This window comes from Rhineura floridana, chromosome 22 (assembly GCF_030035675.1).
Source record: "Rhineura floridana isolate rRhiFlo1 chromosome 22, rRhiFlo1.hap2, whole genome shotgun sequence".
In the NCBI taxonomy this organism is placed as follows: Eukaryota; Metazoa; Chordata; class Lepidosauria; order Squamata; family Rhineuridae; genus Rhineura; species Rhineura floridana.
Window position 1 is genome coordinate 8,005,446 of NC_084501.1, and position 27,530 is coordinate 8,032,975.

Below are 27,530 nucleotides of genomic sequence, written 5' to 3' on the forward strand. Positions count from 1 at the left end.
CAGCCTCTTTAGGGGAACAGTCTCGCAGGGGTGACTTGAGTTCACATAACAGGTTGCTGGAACGATGGGTTTTCTTTTTTTTCCCCTTTACTTTTTGTTTTAAAATCTCAGCTGCAGCCAAGATGGGGGCTCTCACAGCTTTGCCTTGAAAGATCCTGACCCTGAATTAGCAAGAGGAAACTTTGTTCCAAGAGAGGGCGGGAAGGCTTGGGATGCGGGTGGCATGCCTCTCGGAGACACGAAACATCGCTCCCGAGCTCTGCTACTCTGTCGCTCTAGCTTGAGCGTTCCCCCCTTTTCGTCATGACCTTTGCCGAACTTCTCGAGCAGATCGGGGGCATGGGTCGCTTCCAAGTCCTCCATGTGGCCTTGCTGGTCATCCCTGTCTTGCTGACCGCCAGCCACAACCTGCTACAAAACTTCTCCGCTGCCATCCCCGAGCACCACTGCCGGATCCGGCTGGTGGGCAACGGCACCAATCTGGGTCACGCAAACCAGACGGAAAAGCCAGGCATTGAGGAGGACCTCCTGTGGATCGCCATCCCCAAAGATGCAACCGGGAAGCCCGAAAAGTGTCGCCGATTCGTCAGCCCCCGCTGGCATCTCCTCAACGCCAGTGCTGCTGACAGCAACAACATGACACAGACAGACACCGAGCCGTGCTATGATGGGTGGATCTACGACAGGAGCGTTTTCGTCAACACCATCATCATGGAGGTGAGAGGGCCTTGGGGCGGTCAGACGGCAATAATATTCCACGTGGGTTCCATGTGCGGTGACGTTCCGCAGCAGAGAGCTGCAACACGTGGTGTTTTGGTTTATTTTATTTTTTTTAAAAGCAAATTTGTTAAGAAACAACTTGCCTGCATTTAAGACTCTTTCAGACATTCCCATTCCCCCGGTGCTAGGAATATAGGGATATAGCAAACAGCTTTATAGTGAGACAGTACTTACCTACACTGACTGGCACTGGCTCTCCATAATTTCCAGGGAGTCTCTTCTAGTCCTACCTGAAGTCGCCAGGGATTGCACTTGGCACCTTCTGCATGCGAGGCAGATGTGCTACCACTGAGCGAAGGCCCTTCCCAAATAGCAGTGTCGGAAACTGCTTCCCACTGAGACAAGAGGATTGGCCCATCTAGCTCAATGTTGTCGACACTGACCGGCAGCGGATCGCCAAGGTTTCAGGCAGGAAACTCTCACGGCCTTACCTGGAGATGGCAGGGATTGAACCTGGGACCTTCTGCGCCTGACAGTCATGCTTGCCCTGAAGTTGCAGAGTTGGCTGCATTGCAAGGAGGAGCCACAATCAGAGCTCCCAGTCCTGTATCATCCCACACCAGGGATGTGCTGGTTGGGGCTGACGGGTGTTGTATTGGGGGGGCGCTCAGGGCCCCCCAGTTTTGCTTCCATCACATGGAGATTTCCGAGGGCCAAAGCAGATGTGACATGAAATGCAGATGTGCATTGTGGAGGGTTTTTTTTCAACCTCCCGCATTAGTTGATAATGATCAGGATCCAAGGCAGGTAGGGATGATGAACTCAACCTTTTTCTACCCTCCTAGGCTGGTAAGAACAATCTGGGTTCGGAAAGAAGAAGAAAACGTCCATTGGGGTCAATGGGGGAGATCCTACCCCCCCAACAATATACAAACTGTGATCCTCAAAATTATCACCATCACCCTAAGCTGATGCCATTAGCATTTTTCAACAAGCCACACAAGATATGCAAAGGCACCTTTAAAGGCATTTCTATTGAGCCTTAGTGACTTTTTTTAGAGTGCTCTGAACCTCAAAAGCAAACCTCTCTTTTCTATCTCTCCGTTCAAGGCTGCAAACCTGTTCCTTTTCAGCCTGGGCCCAAGCGGAGAGGCTGTGACAAGGTTTCCAAAGGCTTGAAGGAGCAAGTGGCTGACAAAGGCTCCTAATTAGGGAAGGGGGAGAAATTTGATTCCGTTTGCATGTAAAGATGAATCTCTCCACTTTGCACTTCCTGAAACAATCTGAGACCGGCCCAGCCGGCCTTCGAAATTTGCACTTATCTGAATTTTGCAATGCAGCTCTCCAACAAAGCAAGGTTTACAAAAATGCGTATATTAAAGGAAAGTGCACATAAAAACGAATATTTTCATGAGGATAACATACCAACATGGGTTACGTTGGGAGAAATTGCTTGCAAAACTGTGTACATTAACATTGCATACAAAAATGAGTTTATTAGAAGAATTTCACTCTAAAATGCTGGAGGATTTTCATGAAGATTTAAAAAATGGCAAATTGCTGCATAAAATGTGAATTTAAGATTTAAAAAATGAGAAACTGAGAGAATTGAAATTGACAGATGTTTCCATCCCTACTCCTAATCAGGGGCTCTAGTGTAAGAATAAGGGAGAAATTCGATTCAGTTCACATTTATAGGCAAACCTAGCTAATTCACACCTTCTCAACCGATGCATGAACAATGCGTTTCCCCAGCCAAGCGAGGTATACGAAAAGGCATGTGTCAGGGTAAAAGTGCACAGAAATGCATATCTTAGTGAAATGATTAGGCAACATTGCTTTACAAAAAACTGTGTATAATAGGCAAAATTGCCTACAAAAATGTATATTAGGGAAAAGTTGCACTGAAACGCTGATGAATTTTCATGATTTTTGTTTTCTGTTTTTTCAAAACAGTTTTTCAGCACTAGTTGGAGGCAGCGGGTGTAGGATAAATCCATCCACAGTTGTTAGCCATGAGAGCAAAGTAGAACTGCCACAGTCAGCAGCAGTCTATCCCTGAATACAAATGCTGGGGAACAGCAGCAGAAGAGGGCTATTACCTTCATGTCCAGCTTGTGGGCTTCCTGTAGGCACTTTGGCTGTCCCCTGTTGGAAACAAGATACTGGGCCAGATACATGCCACTGTTCTGTTCTTATGTTCATGCTGCCAGGAACAGTCACACTTATGGCCACAGACTGAGTGGATTAAAGTTTTGACTGACGTAGCAGTGCACACTGATGTTTTCCAGTGTCTGCAATTTACAGTTTTTCATGTAAATGTTTGTCTCCCCCCCCAAAAAAATGGCAAAGACAACTTTTAGTGTGGCAAAATCTTTAAATATGATAAAGCAGCCCCCTCTGTCCTGGTTCACCATTTTTTCTCACTACTAATCCAGGTGTGAGGGACCTGGGGCCCTCCAGATGTTGATGAACTACAACTCCCAACATCCCTGGCCATTGGCTATGCTTGCTGGGGCTGATGGGAGTTGCAGTTCAGCAACATCTGGAGGGCCACAGGTTCCGCGCCCCTGAGGACTGGGGTGTGATATTGGCTACAAGTGTTTCCACTAAAGAGGGGAGTAACACTAGATCAGAGGTCGCCAACCTTTCTAAGCCCAGAGGTACATTTCAGTTTTGGGGCAAGTGCTGTTTGCATCCCCCACCCCTTCCTCAAATCAGCCCCTCCCCCCGACAAACATATACTGAGAGCTGTGAGCTCTGATCAGCTGCTTGGGCCTGGGGGAGGACTAGGATGTTTCGCCCCTGCCCACCCAACCAGGTGATGGGTGCTGTCACTGCTAGGTATTCAGAGGTCTAATGTGGCCCTCCTGATGTTGTTGGGCTATAACTCCTATCATTCCTGACCATAGGCCACGTAGGCTGGAGCTCATGGGAGTTGGAGCCCAACAACATCTGTAGGGCTGCAGATTCCCCATCCCTGCATCCGACCTTTCACCACCCAGCGTCCCCTCTAGGGGGCTACCAAATGAACCACAGCTACCCCTACTGGTGGGATGTTACATCTTCACCCTGCACCAATTGACAAAAAGGTGTTTGTCCTCTCCCTTAAAAGATTGACGTTGCCTGATTTTTCACCCTCTTCTTCTCCATCCATGCAGTGGGACCTGGTGTGTAACCTGCGGACCCGGAGACAGATGGCACAGTCAATTTACATGGGGGGAGTTCTGATGGGCGCTCTTTTGTTCGGGACTTTAGCTGACAGGTGGGTGTACAGAGCAGATTGTCTTTCACCGATATGATAAATTGAAAATGTCTCCAACAGTGGGGTGGGCTCAAGCCGGGGGAGGGGGGCAATACAGCCCTCCAGGCCACTGTCTGGCCTCCAGAACTCTCTTGTAGAAATGTAAATTTAGACATAATTACTGTAATTGAACAAGAAATCCTGTACATCTCACCAGGCCGGAGAAGACCTGGATTGCAATGCCTCTATGCTTAATCTATTGCCTGAGTGTGAACTGTTGATAGCCAACTTGGGATGTATATTTTCAACTGACACTAGAGATAATAATAATAATAATAATAATAATAATAATAATAATAAATTTTATTTTTCAGTCGCCTATCTGTCCGGGTTAGGGACACTCTAGGCGACATACAACAAAATAAGACAGTGCATATATATACCAACAACAATCAGATTAAGCTAAAAACCATCCTTCAGTTCATATAGCGTAGAATTAATCTATCCCAATCTTGTAGGCCTGCCTGAAGAGCCAGGTCTTTAAGGCTTGGCGAAAGCTTGACAAGGAGGGAGCATGTCAGAGATCAAGAGGGAGAGAGTTCCAGAGGGTGGGGGCCACAATTGAGAAGGCCCTCTCTCTGGTCTGCACCAGCCTAGCTGTTCTCACCGGTGGGACCGAGAGAAGGTGTTGTGAGGCTGATGTATTTTTTTAGGACCCTTCTAGTTTTGACTGCAATTCATTTTAAATGGTTTTAGCGGTGTGTTTTATATTGTTGTGACCTGCCATGGGACCTTCTGGTGAAGGGTGGGTGACAATAACATCAATAACAAGAAGAACTTCAAGAGCCATCCTGCTTGTTTATTTATTAAATTTATACCCCATGCTTCATCCCAGGAGGATTTCCCACAATGCCCCAGGGTGCCAAACATAACACCACTCCAAGGGCTGGATTTGATTCAGTTCACCCTTCAAGCCGAATCGATCCAATTTGCACCTTCCGAAACAATATGTGAAGTGAAACACAGACATCCTTCCAAATTTGCACTTGCCCAAATTTTGTGATGCAGTTTTCCAAGCAAGCAGTGTTTATAAAAATGCATAGATTAGGATGAATTGCGCACATTAGTCAAAATGTATTTATTAGGCGAAATTCACACTAAAATGCTGAAGAATTTTCATGAGCTTTTGCATTTGTTCGTTTTTTTAAAAAAATGCAAATTGTTGCAGAAATGTGGAGAACCAAATGTCGGATTTTAAAAATTGGAAGTGGAGAGAGCAACACTGACAGATCATTCCATCCCTATGGCAGGCATTAACCTTCTAGGGTTAATGCCAGTGGTGGTGGGTGGGGCCAGAGGCAAAAGTGGGAGGAGCAATGAATGTAAATTTTACCTTTGTACAGTAGGCTGAGAGCCAGTGTGGTATAGTGGTTAAGGTGGTTAAGGGAGACCAGGGTTCAAATCCCCACACAGCCATGAAGCTCACTGGGTGACCTTGGGCCAGTCACTGCCTCTCAGCCTCAGAAGAAGCAGAGCTTGGAAAGGTTACTTTTTTGAACTACAACTCCCACCAACCTAATCCAGTGGCCATGCTGGCTGGGGCTGATGGGAGTTGTAGTTTTAAAAAAGTAACTTTTCCAAGCTCTGAGAAGAAGGCAATGGGAAACCCCCTCTGAATACCGCTTACCATGAAAACCCTGTTCATAGGGTCACCATAAGTCAGGATCAACTTGAAGGCAGGCCACAGTAGGCTACTTTCTACACACACACACACACATATCCAGTTATATCCTCCATCCAGGGAAGCAAGCATCATTATCAATCGGCTTCTAGTGGCACCAGGGGTGGAGGACAGAAATAGATGAAGACAGGCACTGTTGTCCAAACAATGGTTTCTAAAGTGTTGACCATTTTGGGCTATTGGTGGCTGGTGCCTCCATGTCAGTGAGGCAGTAGAATCCGCTGTGGGTTTTAGTCCCCATTTTCAAGGTTTGGACTAAAACTTGGAGTGGATCCCACTGCCCCACTGACATGGAGCCCCACATGCCACTGATTTGGGCCCCACTTCAGAGTGCAATAATTTTTCATCCAACATTGCTCACTCGAGGGCATGGTGGACAATTTGAATGGTGTCCGTTTCCCAGGGCCCTCCTAAACAAAAATAAAATCTGGAGCCAGTGTTGCTTTTAGTATTCAAGCTAATGGTGCTGTTGCTGTATCAATATCAGTAACAACATATTGATGCTCAGTCCTGTGTTGCAGATTTGGACGCAAGCCAGTTTTAAGCTGGTCCTACCTGCAGATGGCTGTTTCAGGTCTGTGCACAGCTTTCTCTCCGAATCTCATGGCATACTGCATCTTCCGCTTCCTGGTCGGCATGGCGTACTCTGGGATTATCCTGAACTGCATGTCCTTGGGTAAGAGTTGAAAGGCCCAGTCAGATGAGGCCAGTTTAACGCCATCTGCTTAGATTAGATATGGAGGACAAATTTATTTAGTCCACATTTTTAAGCAAAGCTTCCTAATTCGACGATCTCGGAATTCACACGCAGATCGGAGCACAGCTATCAATCCGATTCCGCACTTCCCTGAATTTTGTAATGAAGTTTTGGTTTTAAGAAATAAATGCAACCCCCCCCCCTTTTTCATGGGAAAAATGCATTGAAAAGCAAACGCATGTAAATGCATTTAAAAAACAACCACCACTACGAAACCCAGGATGGAATGGACTGAGCATATGCGAACCTCACACAAAACTGAAATATCCATGTCCATTGATTCCCTAGCTAGGACAGGAGTTGGGGCGGAGGGGTGGAATTGTACAAACTGGAAATTTTACAAGATTCCAGAATGTGTTGCTTTTTAGACTTCCTGAACTGGGTTCAAATAGCAGCTTTGAAATGCAACTTTAAGGACACTTTGTTGTTGAGTAATTTTAAGGCAACAAAGTCCAGCATCAGCCCAGTAAATTCAGTGCCTTTACTCTCGAGGTGGGGAACCTTTTTTCAGCTCAAGGGCCACATTCCCTCGCAGGCAACCTTTCAAGGGCCATGTGCCAGAGGTGAGCAGGGCCAGTGGGGAAAAGTGAGTGGGTCAACAGGTGAGGCTCTTGCCTTTGTTCAATAGACAACATTCCAGCCACCCATAAGCCAGAGATATCTGCACATCCCCCATCTCTGCCTGTTCCATCCAGGCAGCAGCGGCTTGTGGCTCCATGTCAGTGGGGCAGTGGAATCCGCTCCAGATTTTACTCCGAACTTTCAAGGAGCTGTCCAAGGTGCTAAACCTATGTTGGGAACCTATTTTTCAGGCAAGCAAGCATTCAAGGACACATTTCAGCCAGGTAAAAACACTCAAGGAGGGTGCAAAGCAGGCATAGTGAGGGGTGTGGCCTGGGAAGGAGGTTTGGCCTAGGGAGAGTCGCCAGGGCCAGACAGAGATGCCTGGAGGGCCGGATTTAGCCCCCAGGCCTGAGGTTCCCCACTCCTGCTCTGCACGCTTGGTCTTCAACTGGTGGGTCCAGATCCACCCTTGGGTCACAGACTGACTTACAAGAAGGCACGGGGGGAGAAATTCAATTTTGTTTGCATTTTAGAGAGAAACTACCCAATTCTCTCTTTTCGCCCCCAAACCAATACACAAGCCAAAACACAATTATCCTTTAAAATGCACACTTTCGTGAGGGGGTTCTCCAAACAAACAATGTGTGCAAAGATGCACATATTGGGGGAAAGTGTGGGCAGAAATGCCTGATATGAAGGAAAACCGCTTGCAAAACTGTGTCTGTTCGTCAAAAGAGCATACAAAAGATGTGTAGATTTGGAGAAAGTCGCCCTAAAAAGCTGCTGTACCTTTGTGAGCACTTTTCTTTTTTAAAGAACTTAAATTAAAGAGGGGGGGAATTGAGAAAACAAAATTGGCAGCTTCGCCCATCCCTATTCACAGAGAAAAAAAGATCAGCAGGCAGGTGAAACAATGAATGAGAGCAGCCCGGGGAAATCAAGTGCCACCCTGAACAACAAAGGCCTGGGTAAACAAAATGGCCCGCAGTTGGTGGCAAAAGAGTTGAGAAGAGAAGACTGAGGGGAGATAGGATAGCCCTCTTCAAGTCCTTGAAAGGTTGCCGCACAGAGGAGGGCTGGGATCTCTTCTGGATCGTCCCAGAGTGCAGGACAGGGAATAATGGGCTGAAGTTGTAGGAAGCCAGATTTTGGCTGAACATCAGGAAAAACAGTTTGGGTTAGAGCCTTGCAACAACTGCCCCCATGACCTCGGGAGGTGGTGGGGTCTCCAACACTGGAGGCATTCAGGAGGCAGCTGGACAGCCACCTGTCAGGTATGTTTTAGCTGGATTCCTGCTTTGAGCAGGGGGTTGGACTCCATGGCCTTACAGGACCCTTCCAACACTACTATTCTGTGATTCTATGATTTTAACAAAGTTGGCGCCTACCATCTCTGGGAAGGAAGGGCATTTTTAGAAGGACAGGGCAACACTATTGAGAAAGCCCTCTCCTGGGTTGCTGCAAAACAGCTGGGGAACCAAAAGGTCTGCCAGATCTTAACTTATAGACAGGTTGATATGGGAGAAGGTGCTCTTTTAAGTATTTGGGTTCCCAGTCATTTAGGGCTTTATAAATCAAGATCTGGACCTTGAACCTGGCCCAATAGCAAGCTAGCCGCCATTGCAGCTAGAGTTATATGGTCCCTTCTGTGGTCCCTATAGTGTTATATGGTCCCCAAATGCCAATCCATTCAACAATTGAGCTGCCACATTTTGCTTCTGGAGGTCTTCAAGGGAGGCCCCGCATTGGGTGCATTGCAGTAGTCTATTCAGGAGATTACAGCATGTGGATCGCTGTGGCAAGACTATCCTTGTTCAGGAGCAGCCCTAGGTGGTGGACCAGACAGCGCCCATAAGAGGTGGTCCTCCAGTGACCATGATAAATCCAGGAGCATCCCCCAAGAGTAGGAGGCTGTTCCTTCAAGAGGGGTGTAATGCCATCCAGAACAGGCCACTTACCTCATTCCTGGACCTGGACACTGCTCACTTCCTGTCGCACATCCAACCCACTGCTGTGTCCAGGCACTGGCCCAGATCCTGCATGGCTTCACCTGATTCAGATGTCAATGAGAAGCAGAGTTGGGTGTCATCCCCTTATTTCTTTAAAAAAAACCCTCATCACTAGGGATAGGTGAGAATTTCGATTCAGTTCGCATTTGAAGCGGAATTGATCAAATTCGCACTTTCCAAAACAATAGGAGAACGGAAACACAGCCCTCCTTAGAAATTCACATTTATTAGAATTTTGGGATGCAGTTCACCAACTGAACAATATTTATGAAAATGCATATATGAGGGGAAAGTGTGCATAAAAATGGCTATATGAGTAAAAATAACATGCAAAAAGGCATTAGATAACACGAAATGCCTTGCAACAAATAGGTACCTTTGTTAAAACTGCTTAAGAAAATGTGTTAAGTAGGAGAAATTCGTGTGAAAGTGTCGAAGAATTTTCATGACGATTTTTTTAAAAAAATACAAATTAATGTAGAAATGGGGAGAACTGAATTTAAGGTTGGAAAAATGAGAAACTGAGAGAACCGGAATTGACAGATCTTTCCATCCCTACTCATCACCATCAAAAAAGAAAAGGGGGGGGAATCCTTCATTGCAGATGGATCCATAATTTGGGGGCGGGTGTGAAACATTTATTTATAGGTGTATATCCCGACTTTCTCCAAGGAGCAAAAGTTGGTGTGCCCTTCAGGGAAATGGGCGTAAGGGAGATCAGAGTCTACTGGTAGACCTCCGGGTGATTTGCAGCAGAACATGGGTTTCTGATCCCCATTTGCTCTAACAAATGCTTTCCTGCTAACCTGGTTGGCCACTGTGAGAACAGGATGCTGGACTAGATGGACTACTGGCCTGATCCAGCAGGCTCTTCTTATGTTCTTATGTTCTTAAATGCTTTCCTGGTCCCCTTCTAAATCAGGTTGCCAGGAGCGGATTTTTGTTTGTGTGTAAAAGGACCTGGGAGCTTGTCTCTGGACTGAGCCTGTATTTAGAGTGGGGATGGGTGAGAATTTTGATTCAGTCACATTTCAAGCCGAATCGAACATATTCATGCTTTCCAAAACAACGTGGGAGCTGAAACACAACCGTCCTTCAAAACCTGCACTTGTTTGAATTTTGCGACGCAGTTCTCCACCCAAACAATGTTTACAGCAATGCATATGTAGAGGGCAAGTGTGCATAAAAATATGAGTGGAAGTAACATGCAAACATGCATTATATGACAAGAAATGGCTTGCAAAACTGCCTACAAAAACATCTTTATTAGGAAAAATTCATACTGAAATGCTGGAAGACTTTTCATGAGGATTTTTTTCTTTAAAAAATTGCAAATTGCTGCAGAAATTAAGAGGAACAAAACTGATAGATCATTCCATCCCTAACTGAGAGGCAACCCGTTCTTCTATTCTGTCTGGCTCAGGGCTCAGATTAAAGAAAACACAAAGCAGAACATGCAACCCCGAGTTTGCCCACTACTAGCATACATGGCTTCTTCCCGACCCCTTGTTTTATCCTCACAACAACCCTGTGAAGTAGGTGAGGCTGAGAGATGGTGACTGGCCCCAGGTCATCTGGTGAGCTTTCATGGCTGAAGGAGAAGTTGAACCCAGATCTCCCTGGTTATAACACACTGTCTCTCTTTTACGAGAACAGGCGAATTAGCCATCTGAAATATTGCCAGCAAATCTGAACAATAAATATTCTCCCCCCCGCAAATTGTTCCAGCTCTATCATAAATCCAAAAGTGGAGATCCTCCCCCTTTTCCCATCCCCCCCAAGCTGCTGTGAGATATATGGGAGAGGGGGAGAGAGAGACAAAGAGAGGGCAGGCCGTAGCTCAGTGGTAGAGCATCTGCTTTGAATGCAGAAGGTCCCAGGCTCAGTCCCTGGCATCTCCAGGTAGGGCTGGAAGAGACACCACCCTGAACTCCTGGAGAGCTGCTGCCAGTCAGTGTAGACAACACTGAGCTAGATAGACTAATGACCAAACTCAAAAGTATAAGGCAGGTTCTTATTAGGGGAAAGGATGTAGCTCAATGGTTGGAGCCTCTGCTTTGCATGCAGAAGATGCCACTTCCAATCCCTGGCATCTCGAGGTAGGGATGGGAATGTCCCCTGCCTGAAATCCTGAAGAGCTGCTGCCGGTCTGTGAAGACAATACTCAACTAGATGGACCGATGGTTTGGAGTCAGTATATGGCACCTTCCCATGGTCCTCTGAAAAAGAGACTGGCCTCGGATCCTTCAATGAGCCTGACTTGGGATTTGAACCTGGGTCTACACAGTCCAACAATCTAACCCCTACACCATACTGCCTCTGCCTCTGTAATTCCACACACTTCCAAATTCCAAACACTTCCACCCACAGAGAGACTGGGTGGTGTTCAATACTAGTCCTACTCCAAGTAGACCCACTGAAGTTAATAGATATAACTAACTTAGGTTCATTAATTTCAGTGGGTCTGCTCCAAGTAGGACTTAGCTGAGTACAACCCTCTGAGGCATTTAACAACTGCCAGACAGATAGATATTTAATGGGTGCACTTTTCTTCTAAGTGGGGAAATAGAGCAGTGAGTAAAGCTGCTGCACCTGCTGGATTTCTGCCTGCCAAGCAACTGTAGAAGGTGCAGGAGACCTTGCCTTTGCTAGGCTGGGCATGGGAGAGTGTTTTTGTGTTTGCATTTTCTTGCATTCTTGACTCTATTAGTGATGTTTTGTCCTCAGTGTGGCGTTGAGCTGTACAAATATTTATCCCCTCTGTTTTGGCATACCTGACTCTGATTTGCTTTATCACCCGCAGAGAGGAGAGAGGGAAAGGGGGTCACATGATGTTCAAACTGTGGAGACAGATTGAGGGAGGTGAGCCAAGAAATGCCAGGCTTGTTTGGTCATACAGGAATAATTAATGCAAGCAGCATCCCATTGGATCTCTGCTGTGCAAGGTTTGCCAGCTGACCAGGAGAGAAACATAACCTAGCCTGCTCCTGTGCCCATTAACAGCAGCTTGATGATGCGCAGAAGTCAGCAGCAGATGTTTCTTTCCATGGGATAGTAAGATGGTACTATCACCCGGCAATGTTTGCAGAGCAAGATACTCTTAAAAGAAGAGGAACAGAGGACAGGAAGCAAGTTGGCAATCAGGAGTGGAGGACAAGAAGAATGCTGGCAATCCTAGCTGCACCCCAAACAGTATTATCACCTCGTAATGTTTGCAAAGCACATTACTGGTAAAAGCACAGGAGCGGAGAACAAGCTGGCAATCCTAGCTGCACCCAAAGTAGTATTATCATCTGGTGATGTTTGCAGAGCACATTACTGGTAGAAGCACAAGAGCGAAGGACAGAAAGAAAGTTGGCAATCCTAGCTGCACCCCTAATCCCAGACCCAGACCCGCTTAGCTTCAGCAAGGTGGTGGCTTCGTGTGCCTTCAGACCATAGCCCGCCTTTTAAAGAGAAAGGATCTTATTTGCCCTTCTCAAAGCAATATGTGAAATGAAACGCGGCTAGCCTACAAAATCCACCCTTCTCTGAATTTTGCAACGCGGTTCTCCTGCCGAGTCATCACACAAATGCATCTGGTGGGAGAAAGCGAGCATAAAATGCATATATTCGTGAAAATGGCATGCAAAGATGCATTAGAATATGGAAAATTGCTTGCAAATATGTATCTTAGTCGAAATTACATAAAAATGTGTTCGCTAGGAGAAATCCACAGTAAAAAGCTGACGGATTTTCATGAGGATTTTTTAAAATGCAAATGGCTGCAGAAATTTGGCGAAGCGAATTCAAAACTGGAAAAATGAGAGACCGAAAGAGACAGATTTGTTTGTCCCTAAACTCGATAGAAGGCAGCCTCCTGAGTTCCTATTGAAATCAGCCCTCTATTCAGAACCAGGAGAACTGGAATCTTCCCTTATTTTTAAGGGAAGGGCTGTCGCCAGTAGTGTAGTGACAAATTCAGAAGGGCAAGGTCCCTTCGTGATAGTCACAGCCACTGCCACCGCCACCCTTGTAAGATCATACATCCTTCTAAAATTATAGAATAATCTGACCCGGCCTGAATACTGCTTTCTGCTTCTCTATCACTGTTACCATGTGACTGTCCTTTCTCACTGTCAGAGATATTGCCTGAATTTCTGAATTCCGTGTGTACGCATTTATCTCCTGCTGCTACAGAACTGCTTGATGATGTAGATGAGCTGCTGTCATCAGGATTCACTGCCTCTTCTTCTGCAATTACAGGATTCTTCCTCTCCACGGCTTGACTTTTTGAAGTAGGAATTAATAGGAGCGCCTTTCACTCTGATTGTCTCCAATCAGCAGGAAAGGATAAGGAAGCGTGTTAGAAGACTCTTCTCAGTGGCTAACACTCTTCCCTTTCATGCTGATTGGCTCATAGGACGCTGGAGACATAGGGACTTTAGTGTAGTGGCAAATTCAGAAGGGCAGGGTCCCTTCATGATAATCACAGCCATGCCCTCTCCCCGTTTTTTTTTTGCTGTGGGGTGGAGAATGGGATCCTTGATAATGCCTAGGAATCAATCATCATGAAAGAGGAGCATGTTAGCTACTAAGAAGAGTCTTCTCAGTGTTTGACTCGCCTCCTTTCACTCTGATTGGCTCCAATCCTCAGGAAAGGCAAGGAAGAAAGTTAGAAGACTCTTCTCAGTGGCTAACACGCTCCCCTTTCATGCTGACTGGCTCGTAGGACCCTGGAGACATTGGGACTTTGCTGGCACCTTGCTCCAAAGAAAGTAAGGGGTCTAAGACCCCCTGGCCCCCCGATAACTACACCCCTGGCTGTTGCTCAGTGGCAGAGCACATGCTTTGCATGCAGAAGACCCCAGATTCAATCCCTAGTGTCTCCTGCCCTGCCCAAAAACCCTGGAGAGCAGCTGCCAGTCAGTGTAGACAGTACTGAGCTAGAGGATCCAATATGAGGCAGCTTCTTATTTTCCTATATGTTAATAAATTGATTGATCTGAGTGACTAAGACTGTCTGTGCTACGTCTCAGTCTTCTGTTCCCTCTCTTTCCTTTAGTCCTCGAGTGGGTGCCGACCAGAGTCCGCACCATTGCGGGAACCGTGGTGGGATATTCTGCGACCATGGGGCAAATCATCCTGCCTGGGCTGGCCTACGCCCTCCCGGACTGGCGCTGGCTGCAGTTTACTGCTTCGATGCCCTTCCTCGCTTTCTTCATGTACTCCTGGTGAGCACACGTCATCCCTTTGTGGGCAACAGAAACCCCTTGATGAACCCCTGAACCTACTAGGTAGAGAGACCCGGATTCCTGCTGGGTGAACCTTTGCCCCAGTGGCTCATTGTTCCCGTCAGGATTTTCAGGCAGTTGAACCATCCCAGCTTGGACAGGGCCACAAGGGCTTGCTTTTCCTTTTTAGCAGCCGAGCGCTCCTTCTGTTTCCAATGTTCAGAGGTGAGTGCCGATCATTATGTAGCCAAAACAGCACTCCCCATGCACAAGAGGGAGGAGTCAGCAGCAGAGGCTGGCCCATTAGGTCAAGTGGGGCACTGCCCCATCAACCCCAGTCCGCCTTCAGCCAACCCCCCACCTGCCTGAGTCTCCATACTTGCAACCGGTCCCCAGTGGGGGTGGCACTGCCTGTCACCTTTCTTGACCTCAGTGTTGCCCTTGCAGAACTCGACAGAGAGTACAATGGGGATGAAACTATAATGAGTTGGCTCTGCCTGTCATTGGCTCTGGCTCCACCAGTCGTTGGCTCTGTCTCCACCTACTGATGCCTTCCGCCCCACCAGTCACCACTGGGTATCAGCAAGATAAGAGGAACCCCAAGGTTTGCAAAAGTGCCAAAACTCTTTAGCAGGGGGAACCCTACAGGGAGTGAGATCCCAATGAAGACTGAGGCTGCATCCGCACTGCACATTTATTCCACTTGACACAGTTGTGGCTTCCCCCAAAGAATCCTGGGAAGTGTCGTTTGTTAAGGGTGCTGAGAGCTGTCAGGAGATCTCTATTCCTCTTGCAGAGTTACAATTCCGAGAGTGGTTCAATGGTCAGAATTGCAATCGCCTGCAATTCCCAGAGTTCTCTGGGAAGAGGGACTGACCATTGAACCACTCTCGGAATTGTAACTCTGCAAGAGGAATAGAGATCTCCTGACAGCTCTCAGCACCACTTGCAAAATACACTTCCCAGGATTCTTCGGGGGAAGCCATGACTGTTTCAAGTGGAATAAATGTATGGTGTGAATGAGGCCTGAGAGTGGTCAGTGGTCATGTAACATTGACTGACTCTTTGGGGGGGAAAGGGCTGCAATCGAATCAACAAGGGGTAAGTGGAAGCATGAAGAGGGGGACTCTGTGCTGCAACATTTTGTTGCAGCTCCCACTTGTAGGGTGATACTTTCATTGTGGGATAGTTGAAACATGGAACTGAATGAGGCTCGCTTTTAGGGCCCAAATGGCATTCCGATTTGGGCCTCCCGCTCATTTGGTAGGGGCACTGATGTGTCTCTGACAGTGTTGGCAGCAGGAGAGCTAGCTGTTAAAAAAAGAGGGCCTATCAGGGGGGGGATTGCTGGCACCCCAGCAGCTGCCCAGCCATGCCAGTCCTGATTGTGATGGCGCTACCAACTCTTTGAGATTTGTCTTTTCCCCCCACCCCCTGCACAGGTGGTTTGCGGAATCCGCCCGCTGGCTGATACTCTCTGGCAAACTGGAGCAGGCTGTAAAAGTTCTCAAGAGGGTCGCCCAGATCAACGGGAAGGACGGAGAGGGAAAGAAACTCAGCACAGAGGTACGAAGACAAAGTGAGGTTGATGATACAGGCAAAGTCACGGGCAAGAGATGTGCACATTCCGCAAATCTGCACATTCGATTTGGGTGGATTTTCTATGTTTTAACTGTGGATCTTGGCATTTGAGAGTCTTTGAAATATGAATCTTTGTCTTTTGAAATGTTCAAATGTGACTCAGTTTGGAGGGGCCCTTTTGGAGACACTCAGTCTTAACACCTTGTTGCCAATTTGGGGGGGCACATCGTGTATTTGGGGGGGCACCATGGTATTCCCAATCTCTAGGTATGGATGTGAAAGTTGGACAGTGAAAAAGGTGGATAAGAGAAAAATCAACTCATTTGAAATGTGGTGCTGGAGGAGAGCTTTGCGGATACCATGGACTGCGAAAAAGACAAATAATTGGGTGTTAGAACAAATTAAACCAGAACTATCACTAGAAGCTGAAATGATGAAACTGAGGTTATCATACTTTGGGCACATCATGAGAAGGCATGATTCACTAGAAAAGACAATAATGCTGGGAAAAACAGAAGGGAGTAGAAAAAGAGGTAGACCAAACGAGATGGATTGATTCCATAAAGGAAGCCACAGACCTGAACTTACAAGATCTGAACCGGGTGGTTCATGACAGATGCTCTTGGAGGTCGCTGATTCATTGGGTCGCCATAAGTTGTAATCAACTTGAAGGCACATCACAACAACACATCATGTGAAAATGTTTTCTTGCCAATGCCAATACATAGGGACACAGGAAGTTGCTTTATATAAATAAATAGGAGCAGAGCTGGGCAACATGTAGCCATTCCGGATGTTGTTGGGACTCAAAATCCCATCAACCCCAGCCAGCATGGCCAACGGTCAGGGATGATGGGAGCTGTAATCCAACAACATCTGGAGGGCCACAGGTTCGCCCACCCCTGCATAGGCAATATCCCTGGGAAACGATGGAGCTACATACTGTAGTTGTCTCTGGCCATTCACAGAAGCCATCTGAGTTGTCAGCTCTCATGTAGGCTGATAACACTTCCCAACTTTTGGACAGTCGGTGTCGCAACTGTATAGATCCGTGACCCTGAAAGCGCTTGTAACAGATGAGCCACGTCAGACTTTGGCAGTCCAGAGGCAGACAATGGACCTTGTGAGAGACTAAAATGGTTTGAAAGAGGGATTGCGTTCCATGATGCAGTGACTAGGAATAGGGGAGACATTTGGTTCAGTTAGCATTTAAAAACAAATCTATCAAATCCGCACTTTCCAAAACAATATGAGGACTGAACTGCAGCCGTCCTTCGAAATTTGCACATATCTGAATTTTGCAATGCAGTTCACCAACCAAACACTGTTTACTCAAATACACAGACAGAAGGAAGGCTACCAAGAAGGCTGCGGCTGGGAGGGAGAGATTAAGGCTTGTAGCACTGGCTTTTGCATTAAAAAAATTAAAATTGGACAGACGAAGGGAGCGGGTAAAAGAAGTCGACTCACCCCTCACCGGAACCTGAAGCCCACTGATCACTAATCCCAAACACTGTTTACAAAAATGCATACATTAGGGGAAAGTGCGCATAAAATTGGTGAAAATAGCAGTCAAAAATATGCATTATATTAGGATACATTGTTTGCAAAAAAAAGTGTACTGTAGTCAAAACTGCATACAAAAAAATGTTTTTACTCGGAGAAGTTAGCACGAAAATGTTGGAGAATTTTCATGACGATTTCTTTTTATTTCAAACTGCTACAGAAACATGGGGGACTGAATAAAAGATTGGGAAAATGACAGCGTACCAAAATTGGCAGATATTTCCATCTCTAATACCGGGAAGTATGGAAACTGGCACGGATGGAAAAACATATACTAAAACTAAAAGTATTAAGACAAGGAAGAGAGGCCAACAAATTTCAAGAAACTTGGTTTTGTTTTTTTACATAGCCAAGGGGGGGGGAAGAAAGCAACTGCAGACCACTGACTACTCATGGACAACTTTCGCTGGGAAATCTGTGATGATTCCTGTAAAAACACAAAAAGATATGTGCACATTGATAAAACTAGACACAACCTTCTATTACAATGGTAATGCATCATTATCAATGATTTTTACTGTTGTGATTCTTTTCTGTATTAAACATCAAACAAAAATATTTTACAAAAATAAAATAAAATGGGGAACTGAGACTTCCAAGCTGCCAAACTCCACGGCAGAGGCCCCAGTATTAAGCAGAGGTGAAACAGCTTCACGTCTTCTGTATTAATTTACAAGGTCCTTAACAACTTGATCCCAAAATACCTCAGGGGCCACCTGATCTCTCATATCCCTGTCTGATCACTGAGGTCTTCGGGAAGTCACTGTGAGTGCCTCCCCACGGCTCAGATGCACAGCTCGTATCCACCATAGAATCATAGAATAGTAGAGTTGGAAGGGGCCTGTAAGGCCATCGAGTCCAACCCGCAGCTCAATGCAGGAATCAGAATGAAAGCATCCCTGACAGGTGGCTGTCCAGCTGCCTCTTGAATGCCTCCAGGTTGGAGAGCCCACCAACTCCCTGGGTCATTGGTTCCATTCTTGTACCGCTCTGACAGTTAGGAAGTTTTTCCGGATGTTCATTTGAAATCTGGCTTCCTGCAGCTTGAGCCCATTATTCCGTGTCCTGCACTCTGGGATGATCAAGAAGAGATCCTGGCCCTCCTCTGTGTGGCAACCTCTCAAGTACTTGAAGAGGGCTATCATCTCCCCTCAGTCTTCTCTTCTCAAGGCTAAACATGCCCAGTTCTTTCAGTCTCTCTTCATAGGGCTTTGTTTCCAGTCCCCTGATCATCCCCATTGCCCTCCTCTGAACCTGTTCCAGTTTGGTCTGCATCCTTAAAGTGCTGTGTCAAGGACTGTACTCAAGATGAGGCCTAACCAGTGCCAATACTTCACGTGATTTGGAAACTGCACTTCTGTTTAATGCAGCCTAATATAGCATTCACATTTTTTGGAGCTATATCACACTGTTGTCTCATATTCAGCTTGTGATCATCTGGCACCTACTGAAGACTTTTTTTAAAAATTCCAGCAGGCTTTTAAATTGAATTCTGATTTTATCGTTTTACCTCATTTTTAGTTCCATTGTATTGAGTCTCGTGTACACTGCTAGAGGCAATTGTAGTTATGTGGTATGTAAACTGCAGAAATAAAATAAAATAAAATAAAACACTGCCTTTGGCAATTGTGGCGCTAAGTGTCAATGGGGATACCCCAGGAAAGACTCTGCAGCAGACCAGCATTTTGATCTGTTCCTTTTTGTTCCTGCAGGTCTTGAAATCTAGTATGCAGAAAGAAATGGCACTGGCAAGGTCATCCTATACAGTCGTCAGCTTGGTCCAGACACCCACCGTGCGCCGGATCTCCTGTTGCATTTCCAGTGTTTGGTACCCTTTGATCGTTACCTTCACCCCCCTCCGCTCCTAAAATTCAGATACTCCAACCAGGGCTAGAAACTTGGTTTTTAGTTTCTTCTAAAATGCAAAGCTAACATTCTCATGATTTTGAGTTCCACATTACTAAATCATAGGGCTATAGTATTTTAGGCCAGGTGTGGGGAACCTGGAAAGATGTGATGAACTACAACTCCCATCATCCCTGGCTGTTGGCCATGTTTGCTGGGGCTGATGGGAGTTACGGTTCAGCAACATCTGGAGGGCTACAGGTTCCCCTCATCTGAGGGTGCGATATTGGCTAACAGTGTTTCCACTGAAGAATCTGAGCAGAATCTTGCTGTATTCTGATCAAATCAGTAAGGAACAGAGGCCACACAGTCCTCTGCTACAATTAGGGATGGGCAGGAATTTTTATTCAGTTCTCATTTCAAGCCAAATATACCAAATTCACAACACAGCTATCCTTTGAAATTTGCACTTATTTGAATTTGAAATGCAGTTCACCAACCAATGTTTACAAAGATGCATATATGAGGGGAAAGTGTGCATAAAAATGAATATATAAGCAGGGCTGTGAAGTCAGAGTCGGAGTCGGAAGCAATTTTGGGTGGAGTCGAAGCCGATAGAAATGTACCCACTCCGACTCTGGCTTCAAAATAAATTTTGATTGACAAATTTTTTAAAATATAAATTCAAAATGTCAAAGAAGCTTCCCATGAAGTCAGCTGTAGTTGAGCATTTCACCATAACTCAAGATGGAAAACATTTTGTGTGTCAGTGTATGACACATGACCCAGATGAAGACAAATGCTGTGATGCCAAGATCAGCGCATATTCAGGCAGCGATAAAAATGCTCCTATGAGAGCTTCCAATTTAAAGAGATTTACAGCCCTTTCCAGGGCTGTGGAGTTGGAAGCAATTTTGGGTGGAGTCAGAGACGGAGTCGGACAGTAGAAAAATAGAGGAGTCAAAGGTTTGGCATACCGACTCCACAGCCCTGTATATAAGTGAAACTAACATGCGAAAATGCATTCTATGACAATAAATGGCTTGCAAACGTGTACATTCATCAAAACTGCTTACAAAAATGTGTTTATTAGGAGAAATTCATACTAAAATGCTGGAGAATGTTCAGGATTAAAAAAAACCTGCAAAACAGAGCAGAAATGTGGAGAAACTGAATTTAAGACTCGAAAAAGGAAAAACCGAGACGCCACATTGACAGATCTTTCCATCCCTAACTACAAAAGCCATCCTTTTTGACAATGCTTCTTGGGACAACCAGGACCTGTGTGGTAACTGCCTTTGTTTTCGTGTTACCCCCAATCTCCAGGTTTGCCACTAGTTTCGCTTACTACGGCCTCGCCATGGATCTCCAGAACTTCGGTTTCGACATCTACCTGATCCAGGTGGCCTTTGGCTCCATCGACATCCCGGCCAAGTTGGGCTCCGCCATTGGGATGAGCTACATTGGACGGAGAGCCACTCAAGCTTCCTCTGTCATCGTCGCCGGCTTAGCCATCCTGGCCAATACATTTGTGCCCTCAGGTGAGCTGCTATCAGCATGACAAGTGGACTTTATCGCTGCTTGGCACAGAAAGGGGGAATCACTGTGTATAGTCAACAGCAACCCCTTGCCCCCTTTGTCCTGAAAATCACTCCCCCACACACACATGCGCGTATGTATGGTGCCTGATGGTGCTTACTCAGTAGAATCATAGAATAGTAGAGTTGGAAGGGGCTTATAAGGCCATCGAGTCCAACCCCCTGCTCAATGCAGGAATCCAAGTTAAAGCATCCCTGACAGGTGGCTGTTCAGCTGCCACTTGAAGGCCTCCAGAGTCGGAGAGCCACAACCTCTCTAGGTCATTGGTTCCATTTGTCGTGTGGCTCTAACAGTTAGGAAGTTTTTCCTGATGTCCAGTCGAAATCTGGCTTCCTGCAACTTGAGCCCATCATTCCGTGTCCTGCAAATCTCTCTTCTTTTGTATTGTTAAGTGACTAGGCAGTTGGGATGGAAGGTTCTGTCCATTTCTGTTCTCTCTCTCATTTTTTTTCCACTCTTAAATTCAGTTCTCCACATTTCTGCAGCAATTTGCGAGGTCTTCTTTTCTTTTTCACAAAAAAAAATCCGCATGAAAATCCTTCTTAGGGCAAATGTCTCCTAATAAACACATTTTTGGTATGTGTTTTTTATCAATGTACACATGTTTGCAAGCCATTTCACATCATGCAATGCCTGTTTGTGTATTTTCACTCATCTATTCATTTTTTATGCACGCTTTCCCTCAATAGATGCATTTTCGTCAGCAATGTTTGGTGGGAGGACCGCATTGCAAAATTCAGCCAGCTCTAAAGCCTCCATGGGCTGTGTCTGGCCTATGGTCTGCTGGCCACTGAAACATGTTGTAGGCCAGGGATAGCCAACACAGCACCCTCCAGATGGTTTGGACTACAGCTTCCATCATCCCTAACCATTGGACATGCTGGCTGGGGCCGATGGGAGTTGTTGTCCAACCACATCTGGAACCGGAAGGCACCACGTTGTAGTCTTGCAGACCCTGAGCAGATTCACACCATACATTTATTCTGCTACGATTCTTCTTTAAACAGCCCTGGCTTCCCCCAAAGCATCCTGGGAAGTATAGCTTGCAAAGGGTTCTGAGAGTTGTTAGGAGATCCCCTGCTCCCCTCATAGAATCATAGAATAGTAGAGTTGGAAGGGGCCTGTAAGGCCATCAAGTCCAACCCCCTGCGCAATGCAGGAATCCAAATCAAAGCATTCCCAACAGCTGGCTGTCCAGCTGCCTCTCGAAGGCCTCCAGTGTCGGAGAGCCCACTACCTCTCTAGGTCATTGGTTCCATTGTAGAGTTACAATATCCAGAGAGTGGTTTAACAGTCAGTCTCTTTTCCCAGAAAACTTTGGGAACTGTAGCCCTGTGAGGGGAAGAGGGCTCTCCGCCAACTCTCAGCACCCTTCACAAACTACACTTCCCAGGATTCTTAGGGGAGGCAGCCATGACTGTTTAAAGTGGAGTAATATAGTGGAATAAATGTACCCTTTGGTAAGCCACCCGGGCGAAAAGGTGATTAGCAAAGCAGCTCCTTGGGGGAGGGGGGACTCTCATGTGAGGCCAGGTCCCATGCATAGGGATTGGCTGTTGTTTCTGATCAACAAGGGAAAGGGCACTCTGCACGTGCTCAGAAGCTCCAGAGCTTGGAAAAATTACTTTTTTGAACTACAGCTCCCATCAGCTCCAGCCAGCTTGGCCACTGGATTGGGCTGATGGGAGTTGTAGTTCAAAAAAAGTAACTTTTCCAAGCTCTGCCACTTCCCTTGATCCTCAGGTTTTCAGAACTCTGGACTCGCTGGAAGGGCTGGGCTGCACAAATAGCTAGGGAAAGTGATTGACGAGTGAGAAATGGAACCGTAAACCCCACAATAACCCCATTTGTGTCTCCTGACTCCCTTCTGCACCTTCCCTGGACCACACAAGATCTACAAACCCTGCGGACATCCCTGGCAGTGCTTGGGAAAGGGTGCCTGGCTTCCTCTTTCAACTGCCTCTATCTCTACACGGGCGAGCTCTACCCAACGGTGATCAGGTACGCCCAAGCCTCTTACCTCTGTGGGGAAACTGGGGGGGGGATGGAGCCGGTGGGTTTTTTCTTCCCAGAGAGAAGCATTCCCTCCATTGCCTCACCTTGCCGCTTCCATCCAGGGCTGATGCTGAATCGAGGCTCGTGTCGCAGTAACGAAAAAGACAAAGTTGTTCCCAGCATGTCACGGAAATCATGGCATCTGCAGTGCACCTAGCCTGATAGGGGGTTCTGGCCTCTTAGAAAGATGTGGCTAGCTCATATCCTGCATGATCGAAGTGCCCATTTGCATGTTTGAAATGGCTACCAAACGGCTATCAAACGCATTAGGAGTCTAGAAATCTGCCTTATGCTGAGTGTCAGGTTGTTGGTCCATCTAGCTTAGCATTACCTACTCTGACTGGCAGCGGCTGTCTAGGATTTGAGACAGGGGACATTCCCAGCCCCACCTGGAGATGTCCGATATCGAACCTGGGACCAGATGTTCTAGCACTGACCTATGGCTCTTGATGTTCAGCGGTGCCTGTTCATACATTCAGCTGCAAGTTGCTTCTGCATTCAGAAGGTCCCAGGTTCGGTTTCCGACGTCTCCAGGTAGGGCTGGGAAGGAAAGTCCCTGCCTGAAATCCTGAAGAGCTGCTGCCAGTCAGTGTCGACAATCCTGAGTTAGATGGACCTCTGGTCTGACTCGGTGTAAGGCCGCTTCCTAGGTACCTTATGGAGTGATGTCAAATGATATGTGAATCAGCCACAAAAAAGCAACCTCTCTGAATAGCTGTTTTGATGATGATGTAAGCAGGTTTTGATGATGATGTAAGCAGTTCCCAGGTCCCTTCTTTGCTGAGAGATTCTGGGGGTGGGTTGTGTTTGGGTCCTGGGTGACAGCCAGGATGGATAGATGGAGTTCTGGGTGAGAGCCAGGAGCCTGAGAGGGTGTGTATGTTAAAAGTGGAAGGAATTGATATGGGTTCTATTTATTCGTAATTTGTATGGGCGCGACACTTGTATATGTAATATTCAGTATGTAATATTGTGTATTTTTGTAACATTTGTTGTTTAAGTTTATTTTGTATTATTTTGTATTCTGTAGTATTATAGGATGGTTACTTCTGTAAGAAATTCAATAAATAAATGTCCATGATTGTAAACCGCCTTGAGTGCAGCGGTATAGAAAGGCGGTATACAAATTAGAAATGAAATGAAATGAATCTTTATTGCTCAGAGCCATAGGCTACCACAATTAAGCACACGTAAAAGAAAAATACAAATGCATATTAAAATACAGGTCATATTACAACAAAACACAGTTCGACAACATAGAGTAGAACAACAACATTTCAAATAAAATTTCCTCTCCTGAGCGGAAGATACCTTGACCCACCCCATGTCTTAGTGTATAGATACTGCACTCAGAATAACGCTGGGCACATCCCTCTCGCCCCACAAGGTGTTTTCCGTATCTAACTCTTACTTTTCCCACAGCTAGAGCAAATTTTGCCACCTGAGTAGTTATAAATATATCATATGAAATGAAGTGAAATAGCTGAGCCCCCGCCCAGAAAAATATGCCCCAATTTGGCTCCCCCCTTTTTTGGGTTTGTTGCTTCCTTAAAGCGCCAAGATAAACCAACCGTTCCTTTTTCACAGTTCTATGGTTTCTCCTTGAAAGGCTATTTTCTACACTTGCAGACAGACCGGGATGGGTCTTGGCAGCACGCTGGCTCGAGTCGGGGGCATCGTGGCCCCGATGGTAAAAATGACAGGAGAATATTTCCCCTACCTTCCACCTCTCATATATGGGGCAGCCCCAATCCTGTCTGGGATTGCAGCCGTCTTCCTGCCGGAGACACGCAACATGCCACTCTCAGATACCATCGAAGAAGTCGAGTGCAGGTGAGTCCCTCTTTGTGGCCTGTCAGAAAGGCGTGACTGGGAATAGGCCAATCCGTTTGTTTCTGGTCAATATCAAATAAAAATAAATAAATAAAATTTTGTTTTTAGGCCGCCTATCTGGCCGAATGAACGGCCACTCTAGGCGGCATACGTAGATTAAAATAGATACAACATATAAATACAATTATAACATCAGTCAATTTTGCATGCGCCCATTTGAAAGTCTGCAACACATCCCATCTCTGCAGTCATCTGCAATTTTTTTAATGAGCATGACAATTCATATGTATAAACACATAAGGTTGCATTCAACTAAGATCTACTTGGAGCAGAGTAGAGAAGACCCAATGAAATTAATGGACATAACACACTTAGATCTATTAGTTTCCATGGGTCTACTCTGAGTAGTTGCCTACAGCCTGTGCTTTTGAGTAGGGATGGCTGAGAAATTCAATTTGGTTTCCAGTGCTGCAACTTTCCGTCAATTAATTGGCAAATCCAATCAAATGAAACCTTGTGAGAGACTAAAAGGGTGCTCAAATTAACAGACCAGTCCAGAGCTTGGGAAAGTTACTTTTTTGAACTACAACTCCCATCAGCCCCAGCCGGCATGGCCACTGGATTGGGCTGACGGGAGTTGTAGTTCAGAAAATTAACTTTCCCAAGCTCTGGACCAGTCATTTTAAACTATTGGGTTGTGTCCAAGATAAGTCCTGCTCTGAGTAGACCCATTGAAATGAATTGACATGACTCACTTCAATCCATTCATTTCAGTGGGACTATTCTGAGTTGATTTTAGTTGATTATAGCCTGTGCTTTTGAGTAGGGATGGCTGAGAAATTCAATTTGGTTCACGTCAAATCTATCAAATTTGCACTTTCTGAAACAATAAGAGAACTAAAGCCCTGGGCTCCTACTGGGAAGAAGGGCGGGATATAAATCTAATAAATATATAAATGTATAATAAAGCAGCCATCCTTCAAAATTTGCTGTTGTCTGAATTTTGCGATACAGTTCTTCAACCAAGCAACATTTACAAAAATGCATCATGTTAGGAGAAATTGCTTGCAAAAATGCATCGTGTTTGCATAAGGATTTTTTTTTAATGCAAATTCCCACAGAAATGTGGAGAACTGAATTGGAAAAATGAGAAATGGAAAGAGCCAAAATGGACTGATCCTTCCATCCCTACTTTTGAGCCTGTTTCCTCCAAAAATACACATTTCCAAATAGATTTCATTTCAAAGTGTGAATTTCTAAATATATTTTATTATTTTTAAACCTTATTTTTAAATTTCATATAAGAATGGCATGCCCCGCTTTTCACTGCGTGCTTCAAAGCGGCTTGCAGAAAGGAGCAAGACATACAGCGTTGTATCGCGCTAAGTAATACTTCAAGTAGACCCAATGAAATTAATGGGCTTCACTTAAGTCACTAGAAAAGGTCCTCAAATGCCAAGATGTATCACTGAACACTAACATCAGGATCATTCAGACCATAGTATTCCCGATCTGTATGGATGTGAAAGGTGGACAGTGAAAAAAGCAGGTAAGAGAAAAATCAACTCCTTTGAAATGTGGTGTTGGAGGAGACCTTTGCGGATACCATGGACAGCTAAAAAGACCAACAATTGCGTGTTAGAACAAATTAAACCAGAAGAGTCATTAGAAGCTAAAATGATGAAACTGAGGTTATCATACTTTGGACACATCATGAGAAGACAGGATTCACTAGAAAAGAGAATAATGGTGGGGGAAACAGCAGGGAGTAGAAAAAGAGGAAGGCCCAACAAGAGATGGATTGATTCCATAAAGGAAGCCACAGACCTGAACTTACAAGATCTGGTGGTTTATAAGAGATGCTATTGGAGGCCGCTGGTTCATAGGGTCGCCAGAAGTCATAATCGACTTGAAGGCACATAACAACAACAAGCTCAGGACTGTCTACCCTGACTGGCAGCAGCTCATCAGGATTTCAGGCAGAAGGCATTTGTCAGCCCTACCTGGAGATGCTATCGGAGATTGAACTTGACTCCCTTGCATTGCTGCTGGGGTAGCCAACAGGGCGCTCTCCTGATGGTTTGGGATTGGGAGCAGGGGATCTGGGGCCAGCGCAAAACAAGGCTCCCATGTTCCTGCAGCTGCATCACGACTGACTTCTTGCCTTTTTATCCCCCAGCAGGAAGACTCCAGAGCAACATCTCCCTGCCAAGGGCCAAGAGCAGGTTTTGCTGCAGAAGATGGCCCAGGAAGTGGTTCAGGAAGCCGGAATGTGCTAAGATGGGGGAACGGGAAGCAGTCCATCAGATGGGAATCACTGCGGCCTCATGTGCCACACGCTGAGCATCTCTTGGGAGGGAGGGGGTGTCAGGATATCAACAGACTGAATAAAGCAAACAAATCAATTGCAGCTGACATCTCTCTGTGGGCGCAGGTGGAAGATCAGGCCAAGCCATTTTGCATGCTCCATTGTATGCGACTATGCAGAAACTTGATAGAGGTTGGTCCGTTGGAGGAAACAGCAGTGCCCCACTAACCTCAGTCTGTCCCCTGCCAGTCCCCACCTGCCTGCGTGCTGTTAAACAGTCCCGGGAATAGAAGTGACGGCCAGCTTCCTATTCCTCAGCACCAGGGTCGCCCTTGTAGAGCTCAGCAGGGAAGAAGATGGAGGCAAAACCAGAATTGGTTGGCTCTGCCTGCCATTGGCTCTGGCTCTGCCTATCATGGGCTCTGGCTCCGCCTATCATGGGCTCTGGCTCCGCCTATCATGGGTTCTGGCTCCGCCTATCATGGGCTCTCTGCC

At 46.1% G+C, this 27,530-nt stretch overlaps 1 protein-coding gene across 1 annotated transcript; it reads left to right on the forward strand.

Annotated features, from left to right (window-relative positions):
• Positions 1-303: 303 nt before the first annotated feature.
• LOC133375154 (solute carrier family 22 member 6-A-like) lies at positions 304-27,006 on the forward strand. Its single transcript, XM_061606720.1, has 10 exons — positions 304-717; positions 3,882-3,985; positions 6,227-6,381; positions 14,080-14,248; positions 15,691-15,814; positions 19,108-19,223; positions 20,567-20,781; positions 22,732-22,840; positions 24,524-24,727; positions 26,910-27,006. The coding sequence occupies exons 1-10, from the start codon at positions 304-306 to the stop codon at positions 27,004-27,006; spliced, it is 1,707 nt and encodes a 568-aa protein (XP_061462704.1).
• Positions 27,007-27,530: the final 524 nt, after the last annotated feature.

What these genes read in the sequence shown, in the direction of transcription:
- LOC133375154 (XM_061606720.1), top strand. Translation starts at nt 304, where the DNA reads ATGACCTTTGCCGAACTTCTCGAGCAGATCGGGGGCATGGGTCGCTTC. An exon ending in GCTTTCTTCATGTACTCCTG is followed by an intron (nt 14,249 to 15,690) that starts GTGAGCACACGT and finishes CCCCCTGCACAG; the next exon opens with GTGGTTTGCGGAATCCGCCC. An exon ending in CAATACATTTGTGCCCTCAG is followed by an intron (nt 20,782 to 22,731) that starts GTGAGCTGCTAT and finishes GGACCACACAAG; the next exon opens with ATCTACAAACCCTGCGGACA.